The 17,941-nt window shown below is 46.1% G+C and overlaps 2 protein-coding genes across 3 annotated transcripts; both read right to left on the bottom strand.

Annotated features, from left to right (window-relative positions):
- Position 1: 1 nt before the first annotated feature.
- fam185a (family with sequence similarity 185 member A) lies at positions 2-5,178 on the bottom strand. 2 transcript variants are annotated; one of them, XM_083667303.1, is made up of 8 exons: positions 4,554-5,178; positions 3,970-4,079; positions 3,760-3,852; positions 3,155-3,293; positions 2,242-2,283; positions 2,058-2,153; positions 1,759-1,893; positions 2-1,544 (listed from the first exon to the last, which is right to left on the bottom strand). In XM_083667303.1, the coding sequence occupies exons 1-8, from the start codon at positions 4,978-4,980 to the stop codon at positions 1,432-1,434; spliced, it is 1,155 nt and encodes a 384-aa protein (XP_083523429.1). In that variant the 5' UTR covers positions 4,981-5,178; the 3' UTR covers positions 2-1,431. The 2 variants fall into 2 exon arrangements, with proteins under 2 accessions (XP_083523429.1, XP_083523430.1); XM_083667304.1 differs by lacking the exon at positions 2-1,544 and having other exon boundaries at positions 1,819-1,949.
- Positions 5,179-5,956: 778 nt separating this feature from the next.
- LOC310802753 (uncharacterized protein) lies at positions 5,957-8,506 on the bottom strand. Its single transcript, XM_083667296.1, has 2 exons — positions 7,721-8,506; positions 5,957-6,923 (listed from the first exon to the last, which is right to left on the bottom strand). Exons 1-2 carry the CDS (start codon positions 8,454-8,456, stop codon positions 6,214-6,216), a joined length of 1,446 nt encoding a protein of 481 aa, XP_083523422.1. The 5' UTR covers positions 8,457-8,506; the 3' UTR covers positions 5,957-6,213.
- Positions 8,507-17,941: the final 9,435 nt, after the last annotated feature.

Raw genomic sequence — 17,941 nt, 5'->3', positions numbered from 1 at the left:
AGAGGAGGAAATATGTTCTATTTTAAATAGGAGTGCATCAATACATATGCATAATATACACATATTCATGAATGGCAAACCGTGTCATCTTAGAGAAGGTGAAAAGGACATGCTGGTTTCCTCCAGTGCCTAGGCATGGCAACACTTGAAATGTTGTATAATTTCATTACATCACAGAGCATTTTTGCCCTGAAATGCTTCTAAAAAATAAATCGACTCAATATGATGCTCTGTTTAGAAAGAGATTCTGATGTCAACTGCCTTGAACTCTCTCTTGAAGCCTCTGATAGCATAACAAAAGAAACAAACAAAAAAAACACTGGTCAAATTCACATTCTTTAACCAAGTACGTAACTTATTTTGAACATTTGCAGTATGACCCTTAGTAGGGTCAGAAAGTCATAAAAGATGGTTTCTTGTTTTGACATACATACGTAAACATCAGATAAAAAACAGTTGAACAAACATAAGCAGTCATTTATGAGCATTACAAAGTTACATAGCTTGACTTCAAGCTCAATAACCAACATCAAGTCAAATAGTGAATCTATGACACATTAATGTTGTACAGTATTTTAACCATTTCCTAAGAATCATTCATTTGCAAACCAGAGAGCTCTACATTATGGCAATATGGCTGATAAAGATATCTCATTTAACCATGATAATTTTCATCAGTATGCAGACACACAACATTACAGCAGTTATTGCTTCTCCTTTACAACATCAACAATAGATTAATCATGGATTATAAACAGTGCTTTAGTTATAATCATCGTACATGGTAATCTCTTTGTGATGTGTTGAGATTCCACAGGGCGATTCAACATGTGATTCAATTAATCACATTATTGATTTCTCCTTCACTTTGGCAGCAGGTGTGTGGTTGGATTCTGCCCACCAGAGACAGTCTGGGTGGGTCTTTGGCTCTCAACACTAACAATAAGTACAATATGTGGATCCTGAGGACTGGGTTGAGGAAGTACTTGGCAATGGGTAGGCAACTCTGATCATCTGGATCATGGATGGCCAACTGCATGCCTTTGAGGTGGTCCACGGATCAGTAAAAACATTTATGTTTTTAATATATTTTTTGATAGTTAAAGCTGATCTATCAGAATTCATTAAAATTCTAACCAATAGTGTTGCTTGCATCATATCTAATAGTTTCTTTATTTTTTTATGCGTGTTTGTGCGTATTGCGGCCCCCCCATCATAGTGAGAACATAGTTTATTCGGCCCTCACCGGTATCAATGTTGCCCATCCCTGAACAGGAACTACAGTGTCCACTGGTTTTCATCTCTATCTGGCACTAAACTGATCCTGGACCCCCCAGCCCCAGGTCTCAGAGGTAAAGGTTCATTTGGAATTGGGCATGCAGCTCCCCAAGACTGGAGTCGCCTGCAATCTAGGTCTGTATGAATCACGACTTAGCTCCCCAGCTTCAGGGACTCAAACCAGCTCTGTGTCTTCAAACTGACAGAACCCCTGTCTGCCTGGGCCTTTATCCACTGTTCCCCCTGGGGCTCACCATTCAGATGACCTGAGAGGGGAGAGGGAAAGAGGGAGATGGAGGAGCAAGAGAGGAGGGAAAATGAGAGAGGGAGATGTAGAAGTAGGGCAAGGGGGAAGGAGATAGGTTGGTATTGATAGAATCGCTGACATCATTGGATGGCTAATGTTATTGCTACTCATACCATCAAAGGTTATTGTTGGAGAGTTAAGTTATAGTAGGAAGAGTTGTTATGTTGACTCACCGGTGACAGTGGTTTTGCTGTCAGTTGAGTTGCGCTCTGCTTTGTGCAGGACTGTCTCTGGGCTGATCTCTACTGAGGTTCCACAGAGCTGCACCCCTGCCCTTAAAGAGGAAGGGACACGCACACACACCGACCCTAGGAGTGAGAGATGGAGGAAATTTAGAAAGGGAGAAGAGGAAAAGGGAATGGAACTGGGGAGATGGAGGTTAAGAGACGAAAGAGAAAAAGCACAGTCAGGATAGAGATATAACATGGCTGATCCTGCTGAGCTCTCTACCTAGTACTTGTGCAGTATTTACCTTCGTGACTGTGTAGCTCTGCACTGCCACCGTCTCCCACGCTGGCATCAATGTTTCCACTGTGGGACGACACCTTCAGGTGGCCATTAGAACCATCTGGAAAAGCAATGCAAGTTTGTTGGTAGGTTTGCAGTTTGTGCCTGGTTAGATAACAACCCCTAGCCTCTGTAATTGGCCAACTTACCTACAATGATGTCTCCAACTTCATTTCTCACAGTGGCATTGCCTGTCGGACAAAACACCACACAAAATGACAAACAAATCATGACACAGTTGCCCATATCATCTCTTCAGTAATTCACCATAATCATGATTTTGGCTGAGACAGTCTCTCTTCTTGGGGCATGGAAACAATTAGTATCCTAGCTCTTTGGCTGAGCAAGGAAATGAATATCTCTGGAACAGCATGGTGCCAAATGCTCGGGACTGAAGTGACCAAAAAAAACTCAAGCGAAATGAATTACATAAAACCACAAACATCTTGGGACCAAGTGGTTAGGCCTAGTTTCTGTTATTCATTTAGGGAAGGGATCCTAACTTCCATTGGTCAAACTTTCATATAAATCATGCATACATTTATGTGAATTGAAGTTGTGTGCCAAGGTTAAAATGTAAGTTTTTGATACACTGTGGTGGTGTTGTTCCAGAGAGGCAGAGGGCTTAGAGGCTAATTGCTTCCATGCCCTCGAGGAAGATATATTGTCTATCTCAGAGGATATCAAGAAATGAAATATGCCTGACTAATCTCTCCCCCTCTCTCTCTCCTGGGGTTAGGTTTTTTTCTTCATTTTTTTTGCCTAATCTTTATGTAAGCAGGGGCACACTAAATTGTGCCACGTCATCATTAGACCTCTAGACTGAGTTAAAGGGATGTCAGTGCCAGTATTTTACATTCATTTCAGATGGAGACTTGCAGATTGTTCCTGATGCATAGAATGGGATCTGCTGGTCATCCTTAATTTGCGCTGATCTGAAAGACCTAGGCTGAGAGGCATGTTTGTCTATCCTGTGTGTGAAGGCCTGTGCAGTTGAAAGACAGGGGACAATGAGAGGAACCCACTATATTGAGATGCACCACTGATCTGTATGGTCCTCACCATGTACGTTTCCCAGCTGTATTCTCCCTGAGGAGGAGGAGATGGAGGTGGTGTCAGCATAGATAGCTTTGACCTTCAGAGGGCCATGCTCTGTTGACACGTTCATTGCGGTGCCCTGGATTTTCTTTATATCCACCACCTTGAAACATACACAAAAAACCATTATCTTGACAGAACAGCATTCAAAATGTAATACATTCAACATTATCTTGACAGAACAGCATTAACATGTAATACATTCAACATTATTTATAAGAAGGGTACACAGACGACCATGGTGAGAACAAAAATACCATAACTTCCCGTCATGATTAATATGTAGTGATCCATTTCCATATTATAGGATATACACTTCAGGCTAATATAACTGGTGGACTCTGCAATTCTTGTGGGAAGTTGGGAGCCAAAACCCCTAAACCAAGAACAAGTAGCAGGATTTTGCTGTGCAGTCTAGTGGGCGTCTGGTGATGTCTGGGGACATATGCAGGCCTGCTGCAGCTGGGTACTATTGATTTTGTCTGTTCACGTATGGCCCTCTAGTGACTGTACAGTATAAGAGCAGCTACACAACACTGTCTTAGAGTCAGAGTACTAGTGTACTGTACACTGTTTCCAGAGGTGCTGATGTCCACATTGCCGTGGATGGTTCCCCCACCGATCACGTTCCCTCCCTGAGATTGCACATGCACCTGGTGAGCCTGTGAGAGGAAAGGCAGTGAGTGAGAGAGTGAGGGAGTGAACTAACAATGCATCAGTTACAGTAGCCCACAATAAGAATTGTAAATGAAAGAAGGGTCCAGTCCTGTAGGATTTACCTTGATTGACTGCAGTACACAGTTCCCCTTTTCTGTCTGCACCCTACAGACATCACACTCCATCTTCTGGACACGCACATTGCCCTCTCCTTGAGTGGTGATGTAAAGTTCTGCCCCCCCCCACACGCACACACAACACACACAAAGTCATACTGTAGCCATGTCATTTTATATATCATATATATATTGTATATAGACTGCAGGCAAACCTGACAATCACTTGTGAGAATATTGCTGAGATTTCAACAGCTGTTTTGCATAATAAATGTAGGGTTAACCCTAACCCTAGCCTTAACCCTGGCCCTATTAGCTAACCTTCATAACCCTAGCCTTAACCCTGACCCTAACCTTGAAACAGACCCCACCACACCCCGAGCACTAATAGCCTGACAGTGATGTTTTGTAAAGAGGAATGCTTGCACCGACAGTGACAGGTCACATGTCTGTTTTGGTAGTATAGAGCCATATCCAGCTAATCAACACACCCAAAGTACTCGTGCTACTTGTCCTAGCATACTCCGATTCAGTGCCCCTATATCTGTATAGGTCAGTCAGTCAGTCAGTGTTTCACCAACCAAACTTACCCGAATTGATCGGAGCGGTCAGCTCAACAGACACGTTACGGTTGACCTTCTCGGACAAGATAAACAGTTCCTTGAGTTGGTCATCGTAGTGCACGTGGAAGCTGTCGAGCTTGACTCCCTGGTCGGCGGTGGTACCGCGAACGGTGATAAAGGCTCGGTTCGAATCAGGAAATGCAAGGGGGTCCAGGGCCCGTATGGAGATGTTACAGCCGAGTTGAGCCCGCACTTTGCTGAAAGGCTTAACCACCAGAGTCCATTGCTTCAGAGGCTTGTTCACCTCTTTTGTAGTTAAGGCGCAAGGAGAGGTCGAAAATGCCTTCAAAATGTGCAAGGACAAAGAGTCCGGTATGCTCTTTGGACACTCCGTCAGGGATTTCCAACGCAAAACTCCAAGACAGACCCGCTGGTTCGCCGAACACCAAAACATCGTGATCACGACTCGTAAATAACCGTACACATAGCACGATGTAAGCGAGGTGCGGCAGAATAGAAATAAGAAACCATTCGTCTTGCGCAGCCTCAGCACATAAACAAGACTCTTTTGGGCAAACGATCAAACACAGCTTTGAGCTTTCACTCCTTTAGGTAATCTCGAGAGCGAGCGTCCCCAGTTCAGTCCTATCACATGCGCTATAGGTTGGGCGCAGGATAACCATGTTTGAGGCTCGCTAAACATCTCTGACGTAGTAGGCCATTATTAGCCTACAATACAGCACTGCCCTCTACAGGACTTGCTTATTCGAATGCAGAAACCTCAATAAAATAAAAATGTTCTCGCGGTCACAAATGAATAAGGTAAGCATACCAATATATCAGGGCACCCAACATTAGTTTAGTCAATTTGGGCATCTTTATAGATAGTCCTGCACACTATTTTAAGGGGGTGAATTTTGAACCTATAGCCTATGTTGTCAATGGAATGAATAGGCCTAGGCCTAGACAGTTTTATAGGCCCAAGTCTCTATTTGAAGCAAATTGATAATGACCCATAACGTCTCTTTGAACATATGGTGTCCGTAAGCAGTTGTTTCACTTGTCATTTGAATAAGGAGATGTCAGGTCTTATTTGAGTTTTGCAAAGAAGTTCTAAAGTTTCTAAATAGGTCTATGTGCAAAATAAAACTTAATACATAATTCAGATTAATTTTATTGACCTCATTTTGTTTTCGTTATAGAGTAAAACACATTAGACCGACATTACAATCAATCATCAATCATTCCAGTACAATTGTAAGTCTCTGCCCATACCTAGTATCATTTCAGGAAAAAAAAAAAGAAATCCTCAAAGAGCATCATATCTCTTGCTCGTCACAGGACAAAAGCTTCAATGATAACATCTTCCAACAATACTTTCATTAAGTATACCTTACACAGTATAAGAAAGCATATTATAAAGAAATAAGAAAGCATATTATAAATTACTTCAGTAACTCTGTACATCTTTTTCTCAGTTTCATGTCTTTCCATGTCACCCATTAAATAGAGTGTTGTATAATTTACCAACACAAGGCGGCAGCATCGTACCAACAATATGGGGCCTACGCCAGGGCCCTTGCTATGTTTGTTCAATGGTTAAGGTTAGATTAGTGGTTAAAATAACGTTTGTGCTTAAAAAGTGCTTTCCTTTCCAGCATTGCCAGATAATGACAGCCAGTCCAGCTCAAGGTGCATAGCTCTGCGGCCTGATCATCATTCGGACAGTCTTGTAAGCTCGTCTTTCATTAGTTGGATAATACTCTCTCGATATGTTAGGCCAAGTCCCCCAGTAGATCCCATTCCGGACCCCTTTGTACATCCCAACGTAGTACTTGCCGTTGAGGTTTGCTGCCATGCAGGCGTCGAACCACCAGCCTGAGCCATAGTAGGCTCCACAGTTCCCTGATGGATAGCGGTCATGGTCCCTGTCAGGGGTGGTGAAGGCCCTGTTGTTGTGGTCGTAGCTCTTACTGAAGCGAAGGGAGTCCCCTGCAGTGCCTGAATAAACACCCACAGACAAGCGGTAGCGAAGCCTCTCGCTGGCCACTCTGAACTGCCTGTATTCTGCATATTTCCTCTCCCCCCCAAAGTCCTCCAGCTCCACACGGAGGACCATCTCCCTGGGCCGGGTCAGGAGGTGGATCTTATCGTTGCCCAGCCAGAACTCCCCTCCCCTCAGGTCTCCAAAGCCTGCCCGGTAATCAGCCCAGGTCCGGTTAAAATTCACACTGCCGTCCTGGCGCAGCTGGAGGAGGGTCCACCCCCCATTGTGAGACTCCATGTCACAGAACACGCTGAAGGATCTGTTACGGGGGTCAGGGGTTACCTGGTAGACCCCATTTTTCCTCTCCCCCCTGATCATGTGATCAGAGCAGTCTCTGGGTGCCATGGTAACTGTGGATGAAAACGAGAAGCTCTTTACTGTTTAACTTGTAATCTGAAATATGACATAACGTACAATTTTTACCCATAGTATACTGAGTGAAACAGGACCAGAATTTAAGATGGATTCTCTTTGGACTTGCTTTGTTTAAAAAATCTTCTACATATGAATTTATTTTTTTAAGTTCAGTTGTCAGTAGGATATCCGGCGCTTAATCTAAAGTGATCTAATGTGTTCAATTAAGAGACCAATAGATTTGTGACACTTCATCAGTCATTTACTGACAGTAGTGCTACTCAGCAGTAACTGTAGGCTGACAAGCTCAAAGAAGGCATTGCACAGCTGCTGCTTCATCCCTATTAAGCCGCACATACGTGCAAATTCTTCGTTTAACAAAGCATAACCACAACATCTGTTACAAAGATGATGATCTCAGACCTCTGATTATATTAGGCGAATGAAATATCACCTAATGGCCTATTCTGGTCACAATCACCATAACAATCCCTATAACTTTTAGATTGGAGATGATGTCACACCTATAAATTTGGATTGAGCAATATTTTTTTTCCATTTAACTGGTCTAAGATACTCTTATTGTTTTTGTTTTCTTCCTCTGTATTCTCACTGAATTATTGTGTATGTGCAATTTTCTGTGAAAAGAAAACAACATTTGCACACATACTTGTAATAGTTAAAAGTGCCATTAGATATACAACCAAAAAGTTCATATGTTCATATATTGGCATGCAGTTACTATGTAATTACAAATGATCTTACAGCCATAATACGTTGATATATATCATACCCTGAGATTTAGTCTTTGCAGGACCCTGGCCCTCCTCTGTGTCCTCCTCTGGATGGCCCTCCAAACGCCTGTCTTGTGGCCTTCCAGTTTGACCATGGGTATTGTTCAGACTAGCAGACACCTGGATGGTTTTCACACGCAGCTCTCGTACACTGGGGGTAGAAGAGTCAGGAATTGGGCTTGGAGTTGGGGAATCAGGGCTTGGGGTAGTAGAGCTAACACCAGATCTGATCCTCTGACTGTTTTTTGGGCTAGAATTGAGGTGAGTTTGTTGGATGGGATTAGTGGTCCATTGGTTCGGTCCTGTAGCCCTTGGGCTGGGGTCCGTCATTGTCCTTGGGCTTGGGTTAGCACTGGTCTCTGGGCTAGAGTTTAGGCTAGATTGTAAGCTTGGTGTTGTGGTCCTTGTGCTAGTGCTAAAGATTATGTTTCGGTTAGAGATGTGGCTAGTTGCTTGGCTGGGGCTAGAGGTGGTCTTTTGGCTTTGGCTAGTGGTGGTTTTTAAGCTAAAGATAAGGTTAGTTCTTTGGCTAGGTCTTGTGGTCCCTGGGCTAGTACTGCAAAGCTTCGTCCTTTGGCTGGGCCTAGTGGTTATTTTTAGACTTGGGTCAGTCACTGTCCTTTGGCTTGGGCTAGTTGTGGTTTTTGGGCTAGGGAAGAGACTAGTCCTTGGGCTGAGTCTACTGGGTGTCTTTGAGCTCAGGGTGAGACTTGCTCTGGGACTGGGTTCAGTCATCCCTTGGCCGGGACTTGGTTTGATGATCCTTTGTCTGAGGCTGGTGGTAGAAGGTGTTTTTGTGGGGGAGCTTTGGATGTTGTTGGAACTAATGTTTAGGAAGGAGAAAGAGTTGGGGCTAGGGCTTACAGTAGTGGTGTTTGCTCTAGGCTTGGACTTTGGGGCAGGATTTGGTTTCATGATGGGCTTGGGTTTGAGGTTTGATGTAGGCTGTGTCCAAGGTCTTGGTTGTGTCTCAGGTCTTAGCTGTGTCTTTGGTCCAGGACGTGGCCCAGGTTTAGGTTTTTGGTCAGGTTTAGGCTTTTGGTCAAGATCAGGCTTTTGGTCAGGTTTAGGCTTTTGGTCAAGACTAGGCTTTTGGTCAGGTTTAGGCCTCTGGTCAAGATTAGGCTTTTGGTCAGATTTTGGCTTTTGACCAGGTTTAGCCTTTTGGTCAGGTTTAGGCTTTTGGTCAGTGTTAGTGGTAGGTTGTTGTAATTTAGGCTCTTGGTCTGTTTTCGACTTCTGGTCAAGATTAGGCTTTTGGTCAGATTTTGGCTTTTGACCAGGTTTAGCCTTTTGGTCAGGTTTAGGCTTTTGGTCAGTGTTAGTGGTAGGTTGTTGTAATTTAGGCTCTTGGTCTGTTTTCGACTTCTGGTCAAGATTAGGCTTTTGGTCAGGTTTAGGCTTTTGGTCAAGACTAGGCTTTTGGTCAGGTTTAGGCCTCTGGTCAAGATTAGGCTTTTGGTCAGATTTTGGCTTTTGACCAGGTTTAGGCTTTTGGTCAGGTTTAGGCTTTTGGTCAGTGTTAGTGGTAGGTTGTTGTAATTTAGGCTCTTGGTCTGTTTTCGACTTCTGGTCAAGATTAGGCTTTTGGTCAGGTTTAGGCTTTTGGTCAAGACTAGGCTTTTGGTCAGGTTTAGGCCTCTGGTCAAGATTAGGCTTTTGGTCAGATTTTGGCTTTTGACCAGGTTTAGGCTTTTGGTCAGGTTTAGGCTTTTGGTCAGTGTTAGTGGTAGGTTGTTGTAATTTAGGCTCTTGGTCTGTTTTCGACTTCTGGTCAAGATTAGGCTTTTGGTCAGGTTTAGGCTTTTGTCCAGGTTTAGGCTTTTGATCAGGTTTATGCTTTTGGTCAAGTTTAGGCTTTTGGTCAGGTTTAGGCTTTTGGTCAGCTTTAGGCTTTGGGTCAGTGTTAATAGTGGGTTGTTGTAGTTTAGGCTCTTGGTCCGTTTTAGGCTTCTGGTCAAGACTTGGCTTTTGGTCAGGTTTAGGCTTTTGGTCAAGATTAGGCTTTTGGTCAGGTTTGGGCCCCAGGCCTGGTCTAGGTTTTAGGCTGGGTCTGATGGTCCTCAACCTGTTGCGGATGGAGCTGGTGGTTGTTGGGCTAGATATGGCTATTTGGGCAGGCTTGGTCGTTGCGATGGTGCTCTGTGGGTTGTGGTTTGTGGTTGTATAACTTGGGCTTGTTATCCTTGGGCTGGAGTTACTGGCGGTTGTAGATTCTGTAGTTGAGCTACTACTGGTGCTGGCCCCACGGCCAGGTGTGGTGGTTCTGGGGCTGGTACTGGAGCTTGGCCCAGTTATCCTTGGGCTGGGGTTACTGGTGGTTGTGGATTCTGTAGTTGAGCTACTTCTGGTGTTGGCCCCATGGCCAGGATTGGTGGTCCTGGAGTTAGTTCTGGAGCTTGGACCAGTTATCCTTGGGCTGGGGTTAGTGGTGGTTGTAATTTCTGTAGTTGAGCTACTGCTGGTGCTGGCCCCAGGGGTGGTGGTTCTGGAGCTGGTTCTGGAGGTTGGCCCGGTTATCCTTGGGCTGGGGTTAGTGGTGGTTGTGATTTCTGTAGTTGAGCTACTGCTGGTGCTGGCCCCAGGGGTGGTGGTTCTGGAGCTGGTTCTGGAGGTTGGCCCGGTTATCCTTGGGCTGGGGTTAGTGGTGGTTGTGGATTCTGTAGTTGAGCTACTTCTGGTGTTGGCCCCACGGCCAGTTGTGGTGGTTCTGGAGCTGGTTCTGGAGCTTGGCCCAGTTATCCTTGGGCTGGGGTTACTGGTGGTTGTGGATTTTGTTGTTGAGCTACTTCTGGTCTTGGCCCCACGGCCAGGATTGGTGGTCCTGGACCTAGTTCTGGAGCTTGGACCGGTTATCCTTGGGGTGGGGTTAGTGGTGGTTGTAATTTCTGTAGTTGAGCTACTGCTGGTGCTGGCCCCAGGGGTGGTGGTTCTGGAGCTGGTTCTGGAGGTTGGCCCGGTTATCCTTGGGCTGGGGTTAGTGGTGGTTGTGATTTCTGTAGTTGAGCTACTGCTGGTGCTGGCCCCAGGGGTGGTGGTTCTGGAGCTGGTTCTGGAGGTTGGCCCGGTTATCCTTGGGCTGGGGTTAGTGGTGGTTGTGGATTCTGTAGTTGAGCTACTTCTGGTGTTGGCCCCACGGCCAGTTGTGGTGGTTCTGGAGCTGGTTCTGGAGCTTGGCCCAGTTATCTTTGGGCTGGGGTTACTGGTGGTTGTGGATTTTGTTGTTGAGCTACTTCTGGTCTTGGCCCCACGGCCAGGATTGGTGGTCCTGGACCTAGTTCTGGAGCTTGGACCGGTTATCCTTGGGGTGGGGTTAGTGGTGGTTGTGATTTCTGTAGTTGAGCTACTGTTGGTGCTGGCCCCAGGGGTGGTGGTTCTGGAGCTGTCAGTGTTAGTAGTGGGTTGTTGTAGTGTAGGCTCTTGGTCCGTTTTAGGCTTCTGGTGAAGATCAGGCTTTTGGTCAGGTTTAGGCTTTTGGTCAGGTTTAGGCTTTTGGTCAGCTTTAGGCTTTGGGTCAGTGTTAATAGTGGGTTGTTGTAGTTTAGGCTCTTGGTCCATTTTAGGCTTCTGGTCAAGATCAGGCTTTTGGTCCATTTTAGGCTTTTGGCCAGGTTTAGGCTTTTGGTCAGCTTTAGGCTTTGGGTCAGTGTTAATAGTGGGTTGTTGTAGTTTAGGCTCTTGGTCCGTTTTAGGCTTCTGGTCAAGATCAGGCGTTTGGTCAGTTTTAGGCTTTTGGTCAGGTTTAAGCTTTTGGTCAAGTTTAGGCTTTTGGTCAAGACTAGGCTTTTGGTCAGGTTTAGGCCTCTGGTCAAGATCAGGCTTTTGGTCCGTTTTAGGCTTTTGGTCAGGTTTAGGCTTTTGGTCAAGACTAGGCTTTTGGTCAGGTTTAGGCTTCTGGTCAAGATCAGGCTTTTGGTCTGTTTTAGGCTTTTGGTCAGGTTTAGGCTTTTGGTCAGATTTCGGCTTTTTACCAGGTTTAGGCTTTTGGTTAGTGTTAGTTGTGGGTTGTTGTAGTTTAGGCTCTTGGTCCGTTTTAGGCTTTTGGTCAGGTTTAGGCTTTTGGCCAGGTTTAGGCTTTTGGTCAGATTTAGGCTTTTGGTCAAGTTTAGGCTTTTGGTCAAGACTAGGCTTTTGGTCAGGTTTAGGTTTTTGGTCAAGACTAGGCTTTTGGTCAGGTTTAGGCATTTGGTCAAGACTAGATTTCGGCTTTTGGTCAGGTTTAGGCTTTTGATCATGTTTAGGCTTTTGGTCAGGTTTAGGCTTTTGGTCAAGACTAGGCTTTTGGTCAAGACTAGGCTTTTGGTCAAGACTAGGCTTTTGGTCAAGACTAGGCTTTTGGTCAGGTTTAGGCTTTTGGTCAAGTTTAGGCTTTTGGTCAAGACTAGGCTTTTGGTCAGGTTTAGGTTTTTGGTCAAGACTAGGCTTTTGGTCAGGTTTAGGCATTTGGTCAAGACTAGATTTCGGCTTTTGGTCAGGTTTAGGCTTTTGATCATGTTTAGGCTTTTGGTCAGGTTTAGGCTTTTGGTCAAGACTAGGCTTTTGGTCAAGACTAGGCTTTTGGTCAGGTTTAGGCTTTTGGTGAAGACTCAGCTTTTGGGCAGGTTTAGGCTTTTGATCCGTTTTAGGCTTCTGGTCAAGACTTGGCTTTTGGTCAGGTTTAGGCTTTTGGTCAAGATTAGGCTTTTGGTCAGGTTTGGGCCCCAGGCCTGGTCTAGGTTTTAGGCTGGGTCTGATGATCCTCGACCTGTTGCGGATGGAGCTGGTGGTTGTTGGGCTAGAGATGGCTATTTGGGCAGGCTTGGTCGTTGCGATGGTGCTCTGTGGGTTGTGGTTTGTGGTTGTATAACTTGAGCTTGTTATCCTTGGGCTGGAGTTACTGGCGGTTGTAGATTCTGTAGTTGAGCTACTACTGGTGCTGGCCCCACGGCCAGGTGTGGTGGTTCTGGAGCTGGTTCTGGAGCTTGGTCCAGTTATCCTTGGGCTGGGGTTACTGGTGGTTGTGGATTCTGTAGTTGAGCTACTTCTGGTGTTGGCCCCACGGCCAGGATTGGTGGTCCTGGACCTAGTTCTGGAGCTTGGACCGGTTATTGTTGGGCTGGGGTTAGTGGTGGTTGTAATTTCTGTAGTTGAGCTACTGCTGGTGCTGGCCCCAGGGGTGGTGGTTCTGGAGCTGGTTCTGGAGGTTGGCCCGGTTAGCCTTGGGCTGGGGTTAGTGGTGGTTGTGATTTCTGTAGTTGAGCTACTGCTGGTGCTGGCCCCAGGGGTGGTGGTTCTGGAGCTGGTTCTGGAGGTTGGCCTGGTTATCCTTGGGCTGGGTTTAGTGGTGGTTATGGTTTCTGTAGTTGAGCTACTGCTGGTGCTGGCCCCACGACCAGGGGTGGTGGTTCTGGAGCTGGTTCTGGAGCTTGGCCCGGTTATCCTTGGGCTGGGCTTAGTGGTGGTTGTGGTTTCTGTAGTTGAGCTACTGCTGGTGCTGCCCCCACGGCCAGAAGTGGTGGTTCTGGAGCTGGTTCTGGAGCTTGGTCCGGTCATCCTTGGGCTAAGGCTTGCAGTGGTGGCTGAAGTTAGATTAGGTGTGGTGGAGATTTGGCTAGAGTTGGAGGAGCTGGTTGGTCTGGGTTTGGGCTTACGGTTAGGTCTAATGGCCTTTGGACCAGGTCTAGGCTTTGGCTTTGGGATGGGTTTATTTTTTGGGCTTGGTTTGAAAGTCCTTTGGGTGGGTCTCATGAATCTGGACCCTGGCCTTGAACCTGGGCCGGGGGTCCTGTGGGTAGGGCTGGATGACCTTGTTGTTTGGCTGAAGCTGGTGGGAGTTAGACTTAGCTTTGTGTCACTTCTGCTCCCAGGGTTGGCTGTGGGGCTTGTGGTCCTTTGATCAGGTCTAGACATTGTTGAGGGGGGACTAGTCGTCCTTTGGCTGGGTCGAGAGGTCATTTGCCCAGGTATGGGGGTTTGTTGGTTGGCTGTGGTGATCGGGCTGGAGCCAGTGGTGGTTGTTGGGCTACTTGTCGTCCTGTAGCTGGTCTTATAACCTGTCCCTGGGCTAGGGTTGGGGCTACCGGTCCTTTTTGTGGGTCTGATGGTCCGTGGGTCATGTCTCATAGGCCTTGGGCTTGTACTAGACCAGCTGGTGGTTGTGTGGCCAGGGCCAGTGGTCATTTGGCTAGAGCTGGTCGTCCAGGAACTTAGACTTAGGCTAATGGTCAGTGGTGCTGGTCTGGTGGTTGTGAGGCTCTGTCTTGGCCTTTGGTAGGGTCTGATCCTGTAGCCGGGGACAGATCTGGTGGCTCCTGGCCTGGAGAGAGAGGAGCTGATCGTTTGAAAGGAGCTTGTGCTTAGCCATGGGCTAGTCGAGATGGAGTGAGAGTCAGGAACAAAAGTTGAGCTTAACCCAGGGCTAGTGCTGGTCCAAGGGGAAGGGTTAGGATCATATCCACTGCTGGTCTCAGATCCTGAGCTGAGGCTGGTAGCAGATGGAGGTTTAGATGCCAAGTCCCCCCCTCTGTCTTTCTGCACACTCTGGACTGTTTTCTCTCTCTTGATCTCCTTTCCTGCCCCTTTCTCTGTCTCCTTCTGTGTCTCCTTCTCCCCCCTCTGAATAGCCCTCTCTTTTTCTGTTTTCCCATGACTCTCAGTCTGCTTATGTTTATCATTTTCTGTTTCTTTCTCTCTCTCCCCTTCTCTCTCATTGTCCTCTCTCTGTCTCTCTGTTTTTTCTAGCTGACCATGGCTCAGAGTCTGCTTTTTTCTCCCTTTCTCCCTTTCCCATTCTTTCTCTCCCTGAGTCTTTTTTTCCTGTCTCTCTATCTCTTTCTTCCCTTTCCCCTCTCTGTCCCTTTCCACTAGATGCCCTCTCTCCTCCTGTATCTTCTCTGTACTCCAACTCTCACTCTTCTGGCTGGTGTCTCTCTCCTCTTCTTTCTTTCTATCCTCCTCACTCTTTCTCCCATTATCCATCTCTTTCTCTCTCACTTTGTCCCTCTGACTCTCCTGTTCCTTCTCGGTTTGCACCTTTGTTTCCCATAACTTCTCCTTCTCATTCTCCTTATCCATTTCTTTCTTTTTCTCTCCCTCTTTCTTCCTCTCCTCTTCTAAGTCTCCCTCTTTCTCAATGTCTGTCTCCCTTTCTTTCTTCCCCTCTCTCTCCATCTCCCATTCCTTCTTTCTCCCCCTCTCCTCCAAAATCGTTTTCTCGTTATCTCTCCCCCTCTCCCCCTCTCCCTCCTTCCTTCTCTCTTCCTCTGTCTCCCTATCCATTTCCCTCTCTTTCGCCCACTCCCTGTCTGTGTCCCCCAGTCGCTCCTTGTCTCTCGCTTTCTCCCTCTCTCTTTCCCCCTCTCCCTCCTTCTCCTTCTCCCCCTCTTTCTCCCGCACCCTATCTCTTTCCTTCAGTCTCTCTTTCTCCCTCATCCTGCACTCCAGACAAGCTCTCTTTAGCTGCTCTATGGTCTTCTTCAGCCTTTGCACCTCCCTCATGGTCTTCTCAAGCTCCCTGAACTGTCTGGGCAGCTGGATGGTAAGCGGTGGCAGGATAACTCGGTAGGGGCATGTGTCCACATCCTGCCCCTCTCTCCCACACTGTCCTGCAGGTATCAAAGTCACAGAGCAGCCCCCAGGTCCCTTACCCCAATGGAAGTCTCCCTCGTCGGGGTCTGCGGTGCTCCCAGGGGTGGTGGAAAAAGCAAACAAGGTCCCGTACATGCACAGCACAGCTAACCTCATCGCGTCGTGAGTTCTAAGAATGCAGAGAGAGGAGAGAGGGCGAGAGAGGATGCAGGAGGACGCCAAAGACCCACCTCGTTGTGTGGAAGCTGTGACAGAGAGAGAGAGAGGGAGGGAAGGAGGGAGGGAAGGAGGGAGGGAGGGAGGGAGGGGGAGCTGAGGGACTTTTTCAGAGTGGTTTTTGCATGTACGAGAAGGAATGAATACAAACAGAGTAAGTGAGAGAAAGGAAGGAGTGTGAGAGAAAGATTTGAATATCCACTTCAAGGGGTATCAGTGATCAGTATCCGTGAGGGAGTGAAGACCAGATAAGGAGAGAGAAAATAGGGGGTATATTGTATTAGATTGCTTCCATGTTTCATCAAAATAGTTAACAGACAGACCAGTCATAAAAGCATGAGGCAATAGAGCTTTAAAAACAATGTCATTTAAAGAGCATATTGTAATCGTATGTTTATTTTCCACATTGTCCTCAACTTAATCAAAACATCTAATGAGGACCATTCGCAACGCATTCTCACTCCATGCTGTAATGATAAGCACACGTTTTTTCTCCTTGTATATCATCGCCTTGAATGTGCATGTGTGTGACAGTTGCTTTGGCAGGCATTCCCTATGCTTCCTGTCAATAGACCGACAAACATGTGAATGACAGATGTGACAGGTTCAAATATGCATCTGAAGCGCAACGTCGGACCCTGGACCACAGTGTTTGTTACATAGGGACATATCTCATACTGAATCTCTCTTTGAACTGCTGTTTACTTTGGCTTCTGAAGGATAAAAGTTAGGAATTTATTATTACATATTTATCCCAGAGGGCTTACTGTATGGTTGCTAATGCAATTTATGGGTAATGTATTGTCTTACTTTGAGATAAGTATTTTGGTTTTTACGCATGAATTATACAGAATTGTAGATACTGAAGAGCGACATTTGAGGCTGAGTTGGATGTTTGTAAGGATATTTTTCAGTTAATCAGTGAAGCTTTCACAGAATTAGAAGTGTATTTTCTTCAAAACATGCGGTAATTCCCTCAATATTGTTTATTGGACTGATGAAGAGCTTTTATCTGAACAATTATCAGAACAACTATCATACATGAATAAAAAGCATACGGTGGTAATTGAAGAGAACATTTTAGAATGATATACATGTCTAGTCCCTGGTGAAATCATTACCCTTGGTGCATCTCTCTGTCTCTCCTCACTGGACCATTGCTCTGATTCTGTGACGGGGGAGGATGTCTCTCAGCTGTGTTTCAGTCCAGACGACCGGAAGCCTTTTGTCTAACAGGGATGGTGTTATGGAGTGGTGTGAGGAGAAAAAGAGGTCTATAAAAGACAGCTGTTCTGGTTTGACTTTTAGTGATATAGAACCATGAAATAAAAATAAATTCAATTCATTACATTTTGGGGATTGATGTCAAAGGAACTACCAGAATGGGGTTATGGTAATACGGTAACATGTCAAGTGCATTTTTGCAGTCCTTTTTATTGAGGCCATATATACTTGTGCACAGAGAGGCAGGGAGCTACACTATTATGGTCTGCTATTGGTTTAATATATTGTTACATTCTCTCTTGTAACAGACTTGTCACAGCAAGAACACAAAACAGGACCATGTCTGTGTCTTAAATCCCTTAAAGCCAAACCAACACTTCAGTCCTTAGCCAGGAAACAGTGTCTGATAAACGTTTACACTTTCAAGAGCCCTGTCCAAATGCTAAGCCCTGTTGATGGGTATTCATCCATCCAAGATTCACATCATTAATTACATAACCTCATATAAACCCATGAAGGTTGAGTAGTAGATGGTATTGTCCCTACACACTGATCTAAGGTCCGTTTTTCAGTTTTTCCCACAACAAGGTTAAGGTCAGGATTTGGGGAGTGTACGCTGATCCTAGATCTGTGTGCCAAAGGGAAATTCTACATGGCTACACAGCATAGCCAGTTTCTCTATTATACTCATTAATATCCTCAGCCCTTGCTGTATCCATTTATGGTCAGGAGATTGTTTTCTCCTCAGGGTGCCCTCTTGGAGCGCAGTGTTTTGAATTCCCTCCATGAGCTGGCTTGGCCCACTCTCTGTCCTGGCTTGTGTAAACAATGTGGTTTTTCCATAAACTGGCTAAAACAAACATCTGACCATCAGTCTAGCTCTACTGCCTAGGCATCCTGGCAGGCCACTCCATCTCCATCCACTCTGGGCAGAGAGTGTCGGTCATGTCTGCACCATACTCAAGTGTCCTATCCCATCTGAACTGCAATGAGTCATATCTGTGTCTGATGCCATGCCAGCCCCCTGTAACACCACACTGAAGCTCAGCGGCAGATGGTGCAAACATACAAGACATTATACGTCACCTGTCATTGGCCATGTAGGTCAATCTACCAATGTCTCTCTCTCTCTCTCTCTCTCTTTCACACACACACACACACACACACACACACACACACACACAGACACACACACACACACACACAGACACCGT

This window comes from Argentina silus (genome assembly GCF_951799395.1).
Source record: "Argentina silus genome assembly, chromosome: 3".
NCBI classification, from domain to species: domain Eukaryota; kingdom Metazoa; phylum Chordata; class Actinopteri; order Argentiniformes; family Argentinidae; genus Argentina; species Argentina silus.
The sequence above is the reverse complement of the archived record's forward strand: the minus strand, read 5'-3'. Positions and strand labels throughout refer to the sequence as shown.